Source organism: Pseudorasbora parva, chromosome 13 (assembly GCF_024679245.1).
Source record: "Pseudorasbora parva isolate DD20220531a chromosome 13, ASM2467924v1, whole genome shotgun sequence".
Taxonomy (NCBI): domain Eukaryota; kingdom Metazoa; phylum Chordata; class Actinopteri; order Cypriniformes; family Gobionidae; genus Pseudorasbora; species Pseudorasbora parva.
In genome coordinates this window covers 1119055-1137816 of record NC_090184.1, presented here as the reverse complement: position 1 = coordinate 1137816, position 18762 = coordinate 1119055, and the positions used below count along the sequence as shown (strand labels likewise).

Here is an 18762-nt window from a genome sequence, read left to right as displayed (position 1 = left end):
CCGGGACTTTTATTATGACGGGACGGGAGACAGTCGCCGGTCGCCTGCACTGATCCGCTCTTCCGGTTATGATTTTGAGGTAATGCAGCTCTGTTTATCATATTAGATACATTTAAGTGGGTTTAAAACGATGTTATGACGTTACTCCGTGCGTTCACTTGTTCACACTGCTAAGAGTAAAGCGCTCCTGCCAAATAAAAGCCGAAACCGAGGGTAACGCAGATATAACGCAATTGACAGGCGACTCTCTCAAATGCAATGCTGAAACGTCCCTGTCCTTAGTTAAAATCGCAATTTTCTCACAATTTACAAATAGTTGGAAACATTTGGGATATTGTAAGAACTCAACTGAACAAATTATATAACACTGGCCTAGTGGTTTTTGGATATTTTACTGCAAAAATACTACATAGTGCACCTTTAATTACCGATGACTTGTTTCAGTTCAGAATCGATTCTTTATTTTAGGAGACAGTAATTCCATTTATATTTGAAACTTTACAGATGGATTACATTCACAAACAGCTCTATTACACACTGCATGAAAAGGAATATATTCGAAAAAGCATAATAGGTGCACTTTATATGAAAGTGAATAACATAACTACACTATATTGCCAAAAGTATTAGGACACACCTTCAAATCACTGAATTCAGGTGTTCAACCCATGGGCGTCGGAACCATTGTGTGTGGGCGGGATAAGACCCACCCACTTTTTAAGACCAATGATATTGGACCCACTCACTTTTATCGTCTCTAATTCAGCACGTCTGCTTACATTGACTACCCGTAACCGAGAAACGTATTAAGAAACTTATTATTAAACACATGTTAAACGCTTTATTTCCCCTTTTCTAATATTTTCTATTTTTTTTATTGAATAATAAATAAATACCTTTCCGATCTGATATGTGATGGGGAAAGGGAGTAGAGCGAGTGTGGCGAAAGGCGGGTTTGAACCTATGTTCGCGATATGCATCAAAACTTGATGCCATGCGTCTTACTCTACAGCCACAGTATATAATTCAGTGATTTCTCTAATTTTGTCTGGCCCAATCAATCGTTTAGTAAACGGCACTTTTTCTGTCTGGATATGGAGCATAAAAAACATGCAACTTGATCATTATCGTTATCTGTGAAACTGTTGATTTCTATGGCAGTTAAATGAATATAGCCTTTTTATTAGACTATTGGTATTGACTGGGTTGAGGTCTTTTTTGGTATAGGAAAGGGATATGGCCTAAAACGCACCATAATGCAGGAAATCACATCTATGAAATCATTTTTTTTCTGGGGGAAAACCCCCAGACCCACCACAAAACAATTTCCCCACTTATCATATTTTATTCTGACCCACCCACTTTTTATTTGCTTCCGACGCCCATGGTTCAACCACTTCCATGGCCACAGGTGTATAAAATCTAAAGTTTGGTGGAAAGGGGCATAACATTATGGGGATCATGGGGTGGGGTTGTTTTTCATGGGTTGGCCCCTTAGTTCCAGTGAAAGGAACTCTTAATGCTTCACCAAGATATTTTGGACAATTTCATGCTCCCAACTTGGTGTGGAGGAACTGGACTGGCCTGCACAGAGTCCTGAGCTCAACCCGATAGAACAGCTTTGGGATGAATTAGAGCGGAGACTGAGAGCCAGGCCTTCTCGTCCAACATCAGTGCCTGACCTCACAAATGAGCTTCTAGAAGAATGGGCAAAAATCCCCATAAACACACTCCTAAACCTTGAGGAAAGCCTTCCCAGAAGAGCTGGAGCTGTTAGAGAGGGGGGGCCGACTCCATATTAAACCCCACGGGTTAACAATGGGATGGCATTAAAGCTCATGTGCATGGAAAGGCAGGCGGCACAACACCTTTGGCAATGTAGTGTATATCGCTGTTCTTTTTTCACATTGTTACAGAACTGGAAATGAGAAAGTTAGATGGTCTTTTGTGGTTGTTGTTGTATTAACTTTCAACAGAAGAAGGTAAGTGTTGCTCCAGTGTTGTGTCTTTCTCCTACCATGATTTCCAGCTGACTTTTATAAGGTAGTGACAAATAAAAAAGCCCAAACATTAAAGCCAGCTTTGAGGATTAACCTTGTTCTTTTTGAATTGTGTCTGAAGGTGGATGCTCTGCGTCTGCGTTTGGAGGAGAGAGAGACGTTCCTAAACAGGAAGAGCAAACAGATCCAGGATCTCATAGAAGAGAAGGGAACACTGAACAGTGAGATATGTGACCTGAAGGACATGTTGGAGGTCAAAGAGAAGAAGATTAAGATCCTGCAGAAAAAGGTACACAAGACATAAAGCACTGCTGACTGTTGAAGAACCTCAGTTGGTAAATAAATTAAATAAATAACGATGATGAGGACAACAGCTTTTACCCCTCAAAAGCAGTTTTACATACTGATGCCTCATCCAACAGTACTGTACTGAGACAAGAACCAAAGCCTGTATTTGTACTAGCAGGTTTATATGATCTGCGGCAGGACCAAACCTAACCTGGCATATTCATTAACATGCTAAAAGTTTACCCGAGAGCTGTCATGATTGAAATATGTTTATGTGAGAGCTGTGATTTCTTGTTGTAAAAGATATTAGAATGCCAAGGTGGAAAAACTAGACAAGCTGACACAAGTTTTTTGAGCTGTGTTGAGACTCGCTCCTTCACATGTGGTAACCTTATGTGCAGGACTAACTATATATCAGGCAGATAAGAAGCTTTGCAGCATATCTAATGCCATTGTTGATCTGCTGTCTTCATTATATATATATAATATATGTGTTGGGCTCAACACAGCCCAACTTTTTCTGATTTGGGGTTGTATATATATATATATATATATATATATATATATATATATATATATATATATATATATATATATATATATATATACAACCCCAAATCAGAAAAAGTTGGGACAGTATGGAATGTGCAAATAAAATAAAAAAAGAAGTGATTTCTAAAATTACTTTGACTTGTATTTCATTGCAGACAATATGAACACAGAATATTTCATGTTTTGTCTGGTCAACTTCATGTCATTTGTAAATATGCATCCTTTCCTGTCATTCAGACCTGCAACACATTTCAAAAAAAGTTGGGACAGTAAAGCATTTACCACTTTGTAATGTTGCCATTCCTTTTCACAACACTTAAAAGACGTTTAAGGACTGAAGACACCAAGTGATGAAGTGTTTCAGGCGTGATTTTGTCTCATTCTTCCTGCAAACAAGTCTTAAGGTGGGCAGCAGTACGGGGTCTTCGTTGTCACACATTCTCTATTGGAGACCGGTCGGGACTGCAGGCAGGCCAGTCAAGTACCCGTACCCTCTTCCTCCGCAGCCAGGACTTTGTAATGTGTGCAGAATGTGGTTTTGCATTGTCTTGTTGAAATATGCATGGACGTCCCTGGAAAAGATATCTTCTTGAAGGCAGCATATTATGCTCCAAAATCTCTATGTACTTTTCAGCATTAATGGTGCCTTCACAGAAGTGCAAGTTACCTTTGCCAAGGGCACTGACACAACCCCATACCATGGCAGACCCTGGCTTTTGGACTTGTTGCTGGTAACAGTCTGGATGATCCTTTTCTTCTTTGGTCCGGAGCACACGGCGTCCATTCCTCCCAAAAAATACCTGAAATACTGATTCATCTGACCACAGTACACATTTCCACTGTGTGATGGTCCATCCCAGATGCCTCCGAGCCCAGAGAAGTCGACGGCGCTTCTGGACACTGTTAACATAAGGCTTCCTTTTGGCACAGTACAGTTTAACTGGCATTTGTGGATGTAACTACGTATTGTGGTACTTGACAAAGGTTTGCTAAAGTAGTCCTGAGCCCATGTGGTGAGATCGCTTATAGATGAATGACGATTCTTGATGCAGTGCCGCCTGAGGGATCGGAGATCACGGTTGTTCAGCTTAGGCTTGCGGCCTTGTCCTTTACGCACTGAAATTCCTCCAGATTCCTTGAATCTTGTAATTATGTTATGCACTGTTGAATGTGAAATATCCAAATCTCTTCCTATCTTTCTTTGAGGAACATTGTTTTTAAACATTTCAATAATTTTCTCACGTATTTGTTGGCAAACTGGCGATCCTCGGCCCATCTTTGCTCCTAAAGGATTAGATCTTTCTTGGATGCTGCTTTTGTACCAAATCATAATTTCAATCACCTGTTGACATCACCTGTTTCAAATCACATCATTATTTAACCCTTTACCTCATTACTAGCCCTAAATTGCTCCTGTCCCAACTTTTTTTGAAATGTGTTGCAGGTCTGAATGACAGGAAAGGATGCATATTTACAAATGACATGAAGTTGACCAGACAAAACATGAAATATTTTGTGTTCATATTGTCTGCAATGAAATACAAGTCAAAGTAAATTTAGAAATCACTACTTTCTTTTTTTATTTGCGTTTTCCAAACTGTCCCAATTTTTTCTGATTTGGGGTTGCATATATATATATATATACACACACATATACATAGAGTGGGGCAAAATAGTATTTAGTCAGTCACCAATTGTGCAAGTTCTCTAACTTAAAAAGATGAGAGAGGCCTGTCATTTTCATCATAGGTACACTTCAACTATGAGAGACAGAATGAGACAAATCACATTGTCTGATTTTTAAAGAATTTGTTTGCAAATGATGGTAGAAAATAAGTATGTGGTCAATAACAAAAGTTCTTCTCAATACTTTATTATATTCCCTTTGTTGGGAATGACAGAGGTCAAACGTGGCCCATTCCTGCCTCAGATCTCCTCTAGAGCAGTGATGTTTTGGGGCTTCGCTGGGCAACACAGATTATCAACTCCCTCCAAAGATTTTCTATGGGGTTGAGATCTGGAGACTGGCTCGGCCACTCCAGGACCTTGAAATGCTTCATCCGAAGCCACTCCTTCGTTGCCCGGGCGGTGTGTTTGGGATCATTGTCAGGCTGAAAGACCCAGCCATGTTTCATCTTCAGTGCCCTTGCTGATGGAAGGGTTTTACTCAAAATCTCACGATATATGCCCCATTCATTCTTTCTTTTAAACTAATCAGTTGTCCTGGCCCCTTTGCAGAAAAACAGCCCCAAAGCATAATGCCCCCCCCCCCATGCTTTACAGTAGGTATGGTGCAACTCAGCATTCCTCCTCCTCCAAACACAATAAGTTGAGTTTTTACCCAAATGTTCTATTTTGGTTTCATCTGACCATTTGACATTCTGCCAATCCTCTTCTGGGTCTAACTAATAAAGGCCAGTTTCTGTGCAGACCCAGAAGAACTGCATACCCTTCTCCTGTTCTTCCTTTACTTAGTCAATGCTTTGGGAAGAAAAATAAGAACAAGTGAGTGTGGCTGAAAATAGCTTCAGCAATCAGAGGGGAATTCCAGATAATGTGATAAAAACACACTAAACATTCAGCCTCAAACTGAGTAACACACTGTAAAAATTTTTTAGAAAAAAAGTAACCTGGTTGCCTTAAAATTTTGAGTTCATTGAAATTAAAATTTTGAGTTAATACAATGAACATTTTTTGAGATTCGACAACCTTTATTAAAATATTATTAAAAGATTTTGTAAGCATATTGGATAATTGTGTGTGTTTTATTTCTGATGACGCAGCCAAATAGTGCTATTTTCATGATTTATCACATTTTTTATGTGGTTCAGATACAATAATATTTTGAGTTTCTATTTATTAAACAAATTTTCTTCATTGTATTAACTCACATTTTTAATTTCAATAAACTCAAAATTTTAAGGCAACCAGGTTACTTACTTTTTAAAGTGAAACCAAAAAAAAAAAAAAATGTTTTACAGTGCAGATCATATTTTAAGAGGTTTTGAAAAACATGAAATATCAAGTTAAAATTACCTTCATGCATTATAGCTGCATATTAATACTCGAGAACGCTTTTACCCGCTACCACAGTGCTTGATGCCCAAAGGGAACTTATGCCAATTCATAAGTGTTTGAAACTTATCATTTGTATCAACCCTAACCCTAACCCCCTAACCCTAACCCTAACCCCCTAACCCTAACCCTAACCCTAACCCTAACCCCCTAACCCCCTAACCCTAACCCTAACCCTAACCCCCTAACCCTAACCCTAACCCTAACCCCCTAACCCCCTAACCCTAACCCTAACCCTAACCCTAACCCTAACCCTAACCCCCTAACCCTAACCCTAACCCTAACCCTAACCCTAACCCCCTAACCCTAACCCTAACCATGAATTAAAATGACTTATTTTTTTAACGTTCAAATTCCAGTGCTGTGCATTGCTGAGTCAGTTTTACCAATACAACCAATCTGTGGAATTTTAACATGTCTGCTTTTAAATGTTAAAAGTAATTTGAATTAATACAAATTATATGTTTCAACTACATGGTGGAATTGACAGACGTTCCCTTGGACATCAAGCACCGTAGTAGCGGGTAAATATGCAGCTATAATGCATGTAGGTGATTTTGAATTGATATTTCATGTCGATATACAATGGTTACTCACTTAAAACTTGCTCAGAGTGTTTATATCTTTGTGAGACTGATGAATCTATAGACTAACGGCAAGGGAAACTAACTTTACCTCACTCAGAGAGCCCCCTAGTGGTCAGGAGCATTTCCGTTGTGTTGTGAATTTATGTTTGCTTTTTAAATTTTGTTGTGTTGTGCACTGGGCCACTGTAGCTCACAGACCTGAAACATGATTTGGGACGCCTCCGAGATAAACTGGCCCCAGTGCTGGATTATTATTATTATTATGATGATGATGAAATGACCCGACATAAACTGATGCTACACAGTTTTAAATTGTCCACAAAATATTGCACTGCAAAAAAATGCTTTTCTCAGTATTTTTGTCTTGTTTCTAGTCCAAACATCTAAAAATTCTTAAAACAAGAAGTATTTACTAGACAAGCAAAAGTAATCGTCTTGTTTTGGGAAAAATAACTCAAAATGAAGAGAGTTTTTGCTTAAAATAAGATAAATAATCTGCCAATGGGGTGAGAAAAATAATCTTAATTCAAACAGAAAACAAGATTATTTTTCTCACCCCATTGGCAGATTATTTATCTTATTTTAAGCAAAAACTCTCTTCATTTTGAGTTATTTTTCCCAAAAACAAGACAATTACTTTCGCTTGTCTAGTAAATGTTTCTTAATGTAAGAATTTTTTGATGTTTAGACTAGAAACAAGACAAAAATACTGAGTAAGAAGAGCATTTTTTGCAGTGTGGTAACAACTACAATATGTCACAGAGTTGATGCAAAAGCATCACAATGATTTTTGACAGCAAGTATGAAGATCTCCATCGCAAGAATGCTTCAAACTTCTGAATGTGGCTTCAAGAGGATGTGGTACAAATTGAGGCAGCTTAGACCGGCCATAATCTCGACTCCTTTGGCTGTTTCAGTGGTATATCTGCATATGTAATTGGAGCCAAACAGTCTCAATTTTAGAACACAAATGTTCTCAGTTTAGAGCCCCACAGAGAAAGTCTTGTTTAAACACACACAATTGCAGCCATGCCCTCCTAAACCCACACACGCTCTCAATTACAACCAAATTCACATGTAAATCTGGAGCATATCTTGCCCAGAGACAGTTTGCAATGGACATCAGAACTCGAAGGGCGTTGGATCTGAACACGAGACACAGAGCGGTTAGAGAAATGCTTTCTAAACAGCAGCATTTCTTTCAGTCCAATCCACTGTAAAACAAATATCAACTCATTATAAACACTGCAAAAAATGCTCTTCTTACTCAGTCATTTTGTCTTGTTTCTAGTCTAAATATCTAACAAATCTTAAATCAAGATGCATTTACTATATAAGTAAAACAACATAAGAGAGTGTTTCTTGTTTCGTTGAAAATAAAATCAAAATGGAGTGAGTTTTTGACTAGAAGGGATACGGCTACTGGCACTGGGCACTAGTATGCCTTTAGTTTTTTTATTCTTGCCTGGAATAACTTTTTAATGTAGAAATCACATTAGTTTTTTTCTGTGGTATTTAATTTACCACAGAATAATATGATGTTGTACGAGTGTATGAGTAAAACTAAATATAGTGCCACGTGTGTTGCAGTTTTTCAACTTTTCCAGCGGGTCACATGGGTCTTTTGAATATATCAAGTGAGTAAAACATCAAGGAAGATGATCAGCCATTAGTTGCAGAAACACACACTGCATCTGTGCTGAAACGGTCAGTGATGTATGGCAACCAGTGTCCGCCACTAAATAAAAAATTGTCTTTTTATCTCAGGATTCAGACTTTTTTTCTCACAATTGCGTGATATAAAGTCAGAATTCTGGCCTGTTAGTCTAGAAATCTAGACGCCCCCTAGCGGCAGCAAATCTAATCTGCCGCGAGTGTCGTCTACCGACTCTCAATACCCTTCTGAGCTGTAAACGCCGAACTCTGGCCGGGCCAATCACATCGTGTATAGAGTCGGTGGGCGGGCTTAACATAATGACGGCCGAGTTGCGTTTGCGTGCTTCTAGTAAACACAGAAACTGGCGAACGGCGGTCTGTCGAATCAGCTTTGACCGCGACTCTGGAAGACTTGAGTTAAGCTTTTCTCTGAGAAAAGAACGGCACTGAAGTCATTCTTAAGAAGGGAAGATGTGTTCGGAGTTTAGCCGACCGGATATGGCGAATGTTTAATCTGTCAGCTAGCTCTGCTTCACCTTCGTTGCTCTGGTTGGTGTACCGCTATCCTATCGCGTGCAGAGGGAGTTTGACAGACAGCCGTTTATCCGCCCCTCGGATTGAGCCGTCAATGGTGAGTTTCCAGACCAAACATCTTGATGTGGGTTAGGCTTGTCAGACTACAGGACCGTGTGATATAAAGTCAGAATTCAGTAATCGCAATTACTCTTTTTATTTTTTTTATTTAGTGGCGGAAACGTCCTTCCATAGAAATGTGAGCAATTCCTGGAAATGGATTATTATTATTATTAGTAGTCGTTTTTCTTTCTTTCTTTTTTTCGGCTCTGCAAGGTACATGTGATGTATTTCTCCTCAGAATGACTTGGCAGAGGTGATGAGCTGTTTACAGTGATTAACTGTGTGTGTCTCAGGTGGAGAACCTGCAGGAGCAGCTGAAGGACCGGGAGAAACAGCTGGAGAGTTTGGGGGAGCGAGTGACGTCTCTGCAGGCCGACTCCAGCAACACGGACACCGCACTCATTACTCTGGAGGAGGCGCTCTCTGAGAAGGTGCTCAATATATGCTTCAGCTATTCACAGCTAACCACACACACAATTAAACATCAGCCGCTCTCAGAGGGACGCTTACCTGGAGAGTTCAGCTCAGACAAACCTGTGTGGATGTTTCTAGAGATCCTAAAGCTGTTTCAGTTTCATTAGAGCTGGAGCTAAACTTCTCCAGGAGAAGGATTGGACACCCCTGCCCTAAGGCAACTGGTTGCTGGCAGATGTTTTAAGAAATTGGATCAAAAATATACAGTACTGTGCAAAAGTCTTACTTTTTCACCCCCACAAAATGTTTTTATGCCAGTTATTTATATAGTGTGTCAGTAGGTAATATCAGTTTACATTTTCAAACATTTATTTTGCCATTAATTGTGAGATTTGTGTCTTCAGAAGGAGAACAGCTGATCCACACGGAGATCTAATCTCTCCATCATGAGTCCGTCTGAGATTACATGAGGAAACTGAGACAGAATCCACAAGAATTGCCACAACATCTCCAGGCTCTTGAAGAAACCCTCCAGCAAAGCTCCAGAACTCTGAGCAGCTTTAGACACTTGTGTAAAAATGCTGTAAAGTGAGAATGCTTTCAAAAATAATGTCATAAAAAGATTTTGTTTATAAAACTCCTAATAACTAAATCAAATCAGTGTTTGGTGTGAGCATCCTTTGTGTTTTAAACAGCTTTTGTCCTGGTTCACTTGCTCATAGTTCTTCAGGAGCTTTGCTGGAGGGTTTCTTCAAGAGTCTGGAGATGTTGGGGCAGTGCTTGTGGATTTTGTTTTTCAGTAAATATATTTTTTCATTTCAACAAATGTTTGAAAATGTAAACTGATATTACCGACTGACACACTATTGCCAAATATATAAATAAGTGGCTTAAAAATATTTTTGGGGGGTGAAAATACCAACGTGCCTAAGACTTTTGCACAATACTATATATATATATATATATATATATATATATATATATATATATATATATATATATATATATATATATATATATATATATATATATATATATATATATATATATATATATATATACTTTATGCAAATTACTAACTTCTACTTTATTTTCTGTGACAGATAGAAGAGGCAGAAATGCATAAGAACGAAAATATGGAACTGAAAAGCAAACTCGCCGTCCTACAAGAGCGTCTGTCAGACAAAGAGGTACGTGAGGAGAAATGCCAGACTTGGTTGTAATTATGTAAGTGTTGGTTGTTTTAACTGACATGAAGACTAAAGGGTTACATCACTTTTGCTGTCAGAATTTCAGTCCAAAAAACCTGCAATGTTTTGGCTAAACATACAATCCAGTTAAATCACACGATAGCACAGGTTGTAGTATTTTCGGTCATGGAGAGAGAGACGAACTGAAACACTAGAAATACACAAAGAAAATTAGCAACTAAACAATACACAGGTGAACATAATCAGAAACCAGTGACGTTCAAGCTGTTCTCCTTATTAGGAGTCACAATGATTCTGAAACTAATATTTCAATGTAAAAAGTCTGCATATTGTTTCTTGAAGTCAATAGCCAGGTTTCTATCTATGGATTTTTAAGTATACCTGATGAAATTTATCTGGCTATCACCAGACCAATCTCAATTAAGATTGAACATTGGTCTGGGGAGTCTGCTCTGTATTTTCTAATGCACAAGAGGCGTGATCAGTGGGCATAATTCACATGACTCTGTACTAGGGGTGTAACAGTACACGTATTCGTACCGAACTGTTTCGGTACAGGGCTTTCGGTTCGGTGCACGTGTGTTCCGAACGCTATGAATGCAATCTTTAACAGATAACAGTCGGCTTGTTTTAAGTGCGGAACACACTTCAATTAGAGATCCCTCACGGATATATTAAGTATTCAGTCCATGTTATCATGAAATTAAAACGATAAATGCCGTTTTGACGCTCTTTAATGTGACGTGACTGATCAATATAGGCGCATCAGTTTAAACGGGAGCGCGGCGTGCGAGTAAACGCGGTCATCTCTTCCGCGTCTCTTATTAATTCAAAGAATAAACATGAATTAATATCTCTTAAGGTAGGCTATGTTAAGGATACATTACAACTTACTGAAATGTATCATATTGTTACGAACTGCTCTGAGACAGAAGGTTGAAGATCCAAACGCAGTATTTATTAAAGGGTAATCCAAAGTCGTAGTCCATAAAACAGGCAAAAGGTCATACAAAGGTAGGCAGTTCAATCAGGCAAACAAAACAAGGGACAGAGGCAAAAGGGTAATCCGAGACAGGCAAGAAATCCAAAGAACCAAGAAACATGAAACCATAGAAACGCTCAGAAATGCAGTTGACGCTAAACAAGACTTCGCAATGAGTGACAGAGATCAGCGATAACCAGGCTTATATAGGCAGAGGTAATGAGGTGATGAGACACAGGTGTAAACAATGAGTGCTAATGAGTGCGGGGAACGGATTATGGGTAATGTAGTTTGTGATGGAGTGACAGTCCGGGGTGGAGTGCCCTCTGGTGGTGATCACGGGCACTCACACTGGTGAATTGTGACATAGCCCCCCTCAAAGGAGCGGCTTCCAGACGCTCCTAAAATTGTCCAGGAGGGAGGTGCAGCGGAGGCGGACCCGGGGGCGGAATGGAGGGCCAGGCCCATGTAGTGGAAGAGAGCCTGGAGATTCAGGCAGAGCAGGAGGCCAGGATGGAGCTGGCCCGGCAGATGACCAGGGTGGTGCAGGCGACTGGAGCGGAGCCGGCGGTCTTGAAGACCCCCACGGCAGGGCAGACGACCACCACAGTAGAGCAGATGGTCTTGAAGACCCCCACGGCGGAGCAGACGACCACCTCAGTAGAGCAGATGGTCTTGAAGACCCCCACGGCAGGGCAGACGACCACCACAGTAGAGCAGATGGTCTTGAAGACCCCCACGGCAGGGCAGACGACCACCACAGCAGTGCAGGTGAGGTTGAAGACCTCCACGGCGGAGCAGAAGACCTGGACCACCTGCTCTGCCGTGGGGGTGTTCAACCTCACCTGCACTGCTGTGGTGGTCATCTGCGCTGCCGTGGGGGTCTTCAACCTCGTCTGCACTGCTGTGGTGGTCGTCTGCGCTGCCGTGGGGGTCTTCAACCTCGCCTGCACTGCTGTGGTGGTCATCTGCGCTGCCGTGGGGGTGTTCAACCTCGCCTGCACTGCTGTGGTGGTCATCTGCGCTGCCGTGGGGGTCTTCAACCTCGTCTGCACTGCTGTGGTGGTCGTCTGCGCTGCCGTGGGGGTGTTCAACCTCGCCTGCACTGCTGTGGTGGTCATCTGCGCTGCCGTGGGGGTGTTCAACCTCGCCTGCACTGCTGTGGTGGTCATCTGCGCTGCCGTGGGGGTCTTCAACCTCGCCTGCACTGCTGTGGTGGTCATCTGCGCTGCCATGGGGGTCTTCAACCTCGTCTGCACTGCTGTGGTGGTCATCTGCGCTGCCGTGGGGGTCTTCAACCTCGCCTGCACTGCTGTGGTGGTCATCTGCGCTGCCATGGGGGTCTTCAACCTCGTCTGCACTGCTGTGGTGGTCATCTGCGCTGCCGTGTGGGTCTTCAACCTCGCCTGCACTGCTGTGGTGGTCATCTGCGCTGCCGTGGGGGTCTTCAACCTCGTCTGCACTGCTGTGGTGGTCGTCTGCCCTGCCGTGGGGGTCTTCAACCTCGCCTGCACTGCTGTGGTGGTCGTCTGCCCTGCCGTGGGAGTCTTCAAGACCATCTGCTCTACTGTGGTGGTCATCTGCGCTGCCGTGGGGGTCTTCAACCTCGTCTGCACTGCTGTGGTGGTCATCTGCGCTGCCGTGGGGGTGTTCAACCTCGCCTGCACTGCTGTGGTGGTCATCTGCGCTGCCGTGTGGGTCTTCAACCTCGCCTGCACTGCTGTGGGGGTCTTCAAGACCATCTGCTCTACTGTGGTGGTCGGCTGCTCCGCCGTGGGGGTCTTCAAGACCGCCGGCTCCGCTCCGGTCGCCTGCGCCACCCTGGTCATCTGCCGGGCCAGCTCCATTCTGGCCTCCTGCTCTGCCTGAATCTCCAGGCTCTCTTCCATAAACATATGCACTATATATTAGCCTATATATTAATTATATTCTGCTTAACCTGTCATTGATGTCTTGTGTATTTAATGCATATTTAAATAAATCTGTCATGATTTGACAGCCATGTATAAATGATTATATTTCAGCAACAAATTGGAGAAGAAAATATATTTAATTAGATTTAGAAGTCAATGCAAAAACTTCCTTATGTGAAGCTTATGAGTGTTGATTATTATATCTAAAATAACTGAACTGAGGCATATTTGGGCTCTGTCGTTAACCTTTAATATTACAATGTGTAGCCTAAGTAAGGACTCCCCATATTTACAGTATTATCTTTAAGAAAGGTTTAGTTATAATTGAATTAATTTAGACATATTTTTTTCAATAAACCACTGTTGAATAAAAATAAATAAAAAGCAATTTTGTAAAACTGCTGTACCGAAATTGTACCGAACCATGACTTCAAAACCGAGGTACGTACCGAACCGTCAGATGTGTGTACCGTTACACCCCTACTCTGTACACTATTGGTGGATAGTCCTTCAACCAAGTCCATCATGTCTCGGATAGTCACGTCACCTTTACTAATACAGCACTTTTACAAGTCCAATTGTTTCAAAGCAGCTTCACAGTATTAACTGGAACATAATGGAACAGAATTTGATTGGGCTGTACAGACGCTCTGGTGAAAACGGTGATGTTATCAGCTCATTTCAATTATCATTTAGTGTCAATGCGGGCATATCGGTAATATAGTCGAATATTGTGTATATACTTTCCCCAACTGAGCAAGCCAAAGGTAACGGTGGCAAGAACCAAAACTCCTTCAGGGCCAGAATGGAGAAAAAACCCTAGGGAGAAACCAGGCTCTGGCCGACAAATAGACAGTGTATGATTATGATTCTAGCAACATTACAGGTCAGAAATCATATTAGATCAATAGATATTCATAAAATTATTTGAAAGATTTGAGTCGTCACGCCAGAGATGGATTTATTTAGGATTTCGTGTCGATGAGGCCGTCAGAGGAGAGTTTAATTGACCCTCTCTCAGCAGACACTTCAGGGATGAGCTGGTCATATTCAGGCTCAGGTCCATCATCTGATCTGGACCCGGCCGACTGCAGCAAACCTCGGGATAAACAGAGAGACTAACATTAGTGTGGATGCCACTGTTCTGATGATGTAACGAGTACATCAGGTGTTATGGGAAGTGTTCCCGCTTCCGGCTGAACTAATTATAGCCTGTGTCCAAACCCATGGGCTTCGTCACAAAATGCAGTTACACGCCGTCCTGTCGTGATCTTCTGATTGATATTTCATAATTTAGTATTTAGTAATAGGTCTATTACTCATGAAAATAAGCAGTAAACTGGTGAATTTAAATAGTCTAATTACTCTTTAATTTGCGTTATATGCAGAACGACTTGAGGATTTTTTTAAAGACACAAAACTTATGAAAAAATATGTGTGTTATTCATTACGTGCACCATTTTATTGGTGAAGTCACAACAGGCTGGATACAGCAGATTTCACACTCTTTTTTATGCATATTCTCTTTGTCGATAACCAAACACGAATGTAAACTTGGCTAATGATGACTCTTTTTGCTCACATCTTTCCTCTGGTTGATTGCACAGTCAACAGCTCACCAACACCTGGCTGTATTCTGGGTGGTTGCTATGAATGCTATGAAGTAGCTGAAAAGTGCCATTGACTTAACATTGCGCAAACTTTGACCACTCATAGCTCCGAGCGAGAATTTCGTAGAAACTCGCGACTTTTATGACATTTGAAGAGGCTGACAGGCCCTGTCAGGACATACATCTCAATGGGGTGTAAGTTGTACCCTTGGGGCGCTACAGCTGCCCAAAATTTGCCAAATTTCCCCATTGACTTATAATGGGGAGGGTCGTCCCATTAAACGCATGTATTTTTCCTACTATGGTAAATCGCATAGGGATTTTGTACTGACCACATCTCTTGTTTACAGTGTCACAGAGACAAGGGGGCGGGCTCAATCTACTCAGACAGCCAATCACTATCTCAGGATCATCGTGACGCTATTAAGCCACACCCTAGCAACCATTTAGAGCTCCTTAGCAACCGATCCCATAGACTTCCATTGAAAGAGATCAAAAGGATATCTTTGGATAGAAGTGTCACATGAGGGTGAGTTTGTTTGACTCAGGGCATCAACAGCCAATCACAAACCACCTTCAACTCTTCCTAGCCACGCCCTAGGAACCATTATCAAGCACCCTAGCAACCCAAATCCACAGTAGATATATACACATCTGAATGTCATAGAGGAATGGATGTTGATTTATATCATTCATACTGACAAGGAACTTTTGGAGTATAATCATTGGATTCTGCCACTCCATAGCAACCAAACAGAGTACCCTAGCAACCGTTTAGCAAGACCTATATCTCTGCATCAGAACATCATAGACATGCATCAGAGACATGGGGGTTTGGTCTTTTGACTCATGCTAGCAAACAGCATTTCCAACATGCTTCACCTGCTAGCAGTTAATAGCTACATGCTAAAAGTGATTAGTTAAGTGCTAAATCAGACTAAGAACATAGTAAAAACTCTATAAACACTCCATAGTAACCGTCTGTGACAATTACCAACTGACTAGCAACACCAAAGCAACCACCCAGAACACTGCAGCAACTGCCTAGCAACCTCCCAGAACACCTTAGCAACCACCTAGCAACGCCCTCGCAACCACCCAGAATACCTTAGCAACTGCCTAGCAACGCCATAGCAACCACCCATAATACCCTAGCAACCACATAGCAATGCCATAGCAACCACCTACAACACCCTAGCAACTGCCTAGCAACCACCCAGAATACCTTAGCAACACCTAACAATGCCCTAGCAACCACCTAGAACACCCTAGCAACCAGGCAACCATTGCAAGCACCACTCACATTTTCTTCATACGCATTAGTCATGCCATGTGCTTTTAGACATAGTGATTTGATGAACACTAGCCAATGGGATTACCACATACATGTCTAAATCTGCCTTATATCTGAGATATTATCAGATATAAAAAAAGATTCTGTTTCTTACTCATTCTGCAAAAATAGCAGACTTTTAGGTGGTCCAAATGCTGGTGAATTTTAGTTCCACACCAAATGTGCATACTTTGTGCATCAGGCTATAAAACAAATATATTTAGTTAATTAACACCGTCAGCGGGTGCTGTTTGTTCATAGAGACCCCTCAGTGTCACAGTCCATCGATGAGCTTGACCTTTCCTTCAGCATGACTGTATTCAGAGATCAAATATGTCCTCATCTCCCCCGTATCCCTTAGTGTTCATCATGTCTCGGCAACCAACGTTTATGAGAATGTTTCTTTTATGTTACCTTGAGTAAACAGACATCAATCTCGGGAAATTATACCTTCTTGCTTTTTGACGTGGTGCCACATATAGTGACGGTTTCACAAGAGGAGCAGTCATAAACATCCTGAGAGTTTACAGCGCTAATAACAGTATCAGCGCTGATCAACAAAAGCCAAAGAAAATAATCGCATACAGCCCACAGGCCTCTGCATATTTATTGGAAGGGATTTATTGCTTTGTCGCAGTTATGAGTAACATCATGTTCAAACGAGAATAAAGAAAATCACTATAGGCATAAACAAAGTCTTGCCGTATAGTTTGATTTAGTTTGGTTCAATCTGTTAAATGTTGAATGGTGTCTGTGTTTGTTCTACATCTAAAGCCTTTGATTATAGATATGGAAGCCAACACACTCATAACTCATAGCATCATTTTGGATTATGTGAACCAACAACATTACAATTTAGTGTTCTGCACTTTATGATAGAACAAGCGCACCTGACAGAGTAAAATTACATTTTTCTCTCAATAATAATCACCTCAAAACTTTTGATGAATGGCTGTGCTTGTAATTTTATCTGAATGCAAACATTTGTAGGATTTAGGATACTTATACAGGACAACGATGTGCTAAAAAGGGAAAAGTTGTGTTTTATTGCGTAAAGACGACAACGTTGTCAAAACGATCTGCAAAAAAATGAAAATTATGTCATTAATGACTCGCCCTCATGCCGTTGGACACCCGTCAGACCTTCGTTCATCTTCAGAACACAGATGAAGATATTTTAGTGTAAAGCTGAGAAAGGCTTCAGATAGGCCTCCATTGGCATTCAGTCCATTCCCACTCACAAGACCCATAAAGGCCCTAAACACATCGACACACAGCCCATCTCACTACAGCGGCTGGACAATCATGCTACAACGCGACGAGAATAGTTTTTGTGCGCAAAAAATCGAAATAATGACTTTATCCACCGAGTTACTGTCTTCCGTGTAGGTCTCGCTCCTCCTCTTCTGGGTCATGAACGGCGGAGCGGCGTCATATTCTCACACATGCGTTGAGTTCACGGCAATAACTCGTGGATAAAGTCGTTATTTTGATTTTTGTGCACAATAACTATTTTTGTCGCATTGTAAAATGATTGTCCAGCCGCTGAGGTGAAATGGGCTGTGTGTCGATGTGTTTAGGGCCTTTATGGGTCTTGTGAGTGGGAATGGACTGAATGCCAATGGAGGCCTATCTGAAGCCTTTCTCAGCTTTACACTAAAATATCTTCATTTGTGTTCTGAAGATGAACGAAGATCTTACGGGTGTCCAACCACATGAGGGAGAGTCATTAATGACATAATTTTCATTTTTGGGTGAACTAACCCTTTAAGTAAGGGCTAATGTCCACCCAGCCGGTTGTTATCGCAGAATAAACCCCTCCAGAGCGATCAGGACCCCGAGGCGAAGCGGAGCGTCACTCTGAAGGGGTTTATTCTGCGATAACAACCGGCTGGGTGGACATTATCCCGCTTATTACACGGCTACTAGTCTCAGATAAATTACACACTAAATATTGTCTTGAGATTAAATATTTTATTAGCTCTTACGCAAAGCTTCCGCGAAGAAAAACAGTTCCAGACTGCTTTAGGCCGTTATCTATTGCTGCTAAATGTTGAGAATGAATGCTGAAAGGGTTAGTTCAGCCAAAGATGAACCCAAGCCTCTGATTTACTCTCCCTCAGGTCATTATAGGTGTTTATGACATTCTTCTGTCAGACAAATACAATCAGAGTTATATTTAAAAAGTCCAGGCTAACGTTAATCCCAGCAGTAGTTGAGTTTGAAGTCCATAAAAAAATGCAGCTGTCCGTCAAATGTCTGTCCAATGGGTTAATAGAGCCTTCTGATTCCAATCGATGCGTTTGTGTCAGAAAAATATCCATATTTAAAACTTTATAAAGGAAACCAGCCTTGAAGTCTTCCATTGTAACCCACGGCTGTTTAAGCCACAAGATGGCGCCAGCGTTAAGCACAGAAGTAGAACCGGTCAAGATAACTCGCAGTACCCGGATGAGCGGTGTGTGTTATCTGGAAATAACATACCGCTGGAATGAGCGATTGACC

At 41.4% G+C, this 18762-nt stretch overlaps 1 protein-coding gene across 1 annotated transcript in view; it reads left to right on the top strand.

The window, feature by feature from the left end:
• Positions 1-18762, top strand: part of LOC137037991 (ERC protein 2) — a 47838-nt gene that overhangs the window by 11855 nt on the left and 17221 nt on the right. The window contains exons 5-7 of the mRNA XM_067412424.1: positions 2122-2289; positions 9088-9225; positions 10312-10398. Of these exons, the coding sequence (XP_067268525.1) occupies positions 2122-2289; positions 9088-9225; positions 10312-10398 (393 nt within the window). The remainder of the gene's footprint in view (positions 1-2121; positions 2290-9087; positions 9226-10311; positions 10399-18762) is intronic.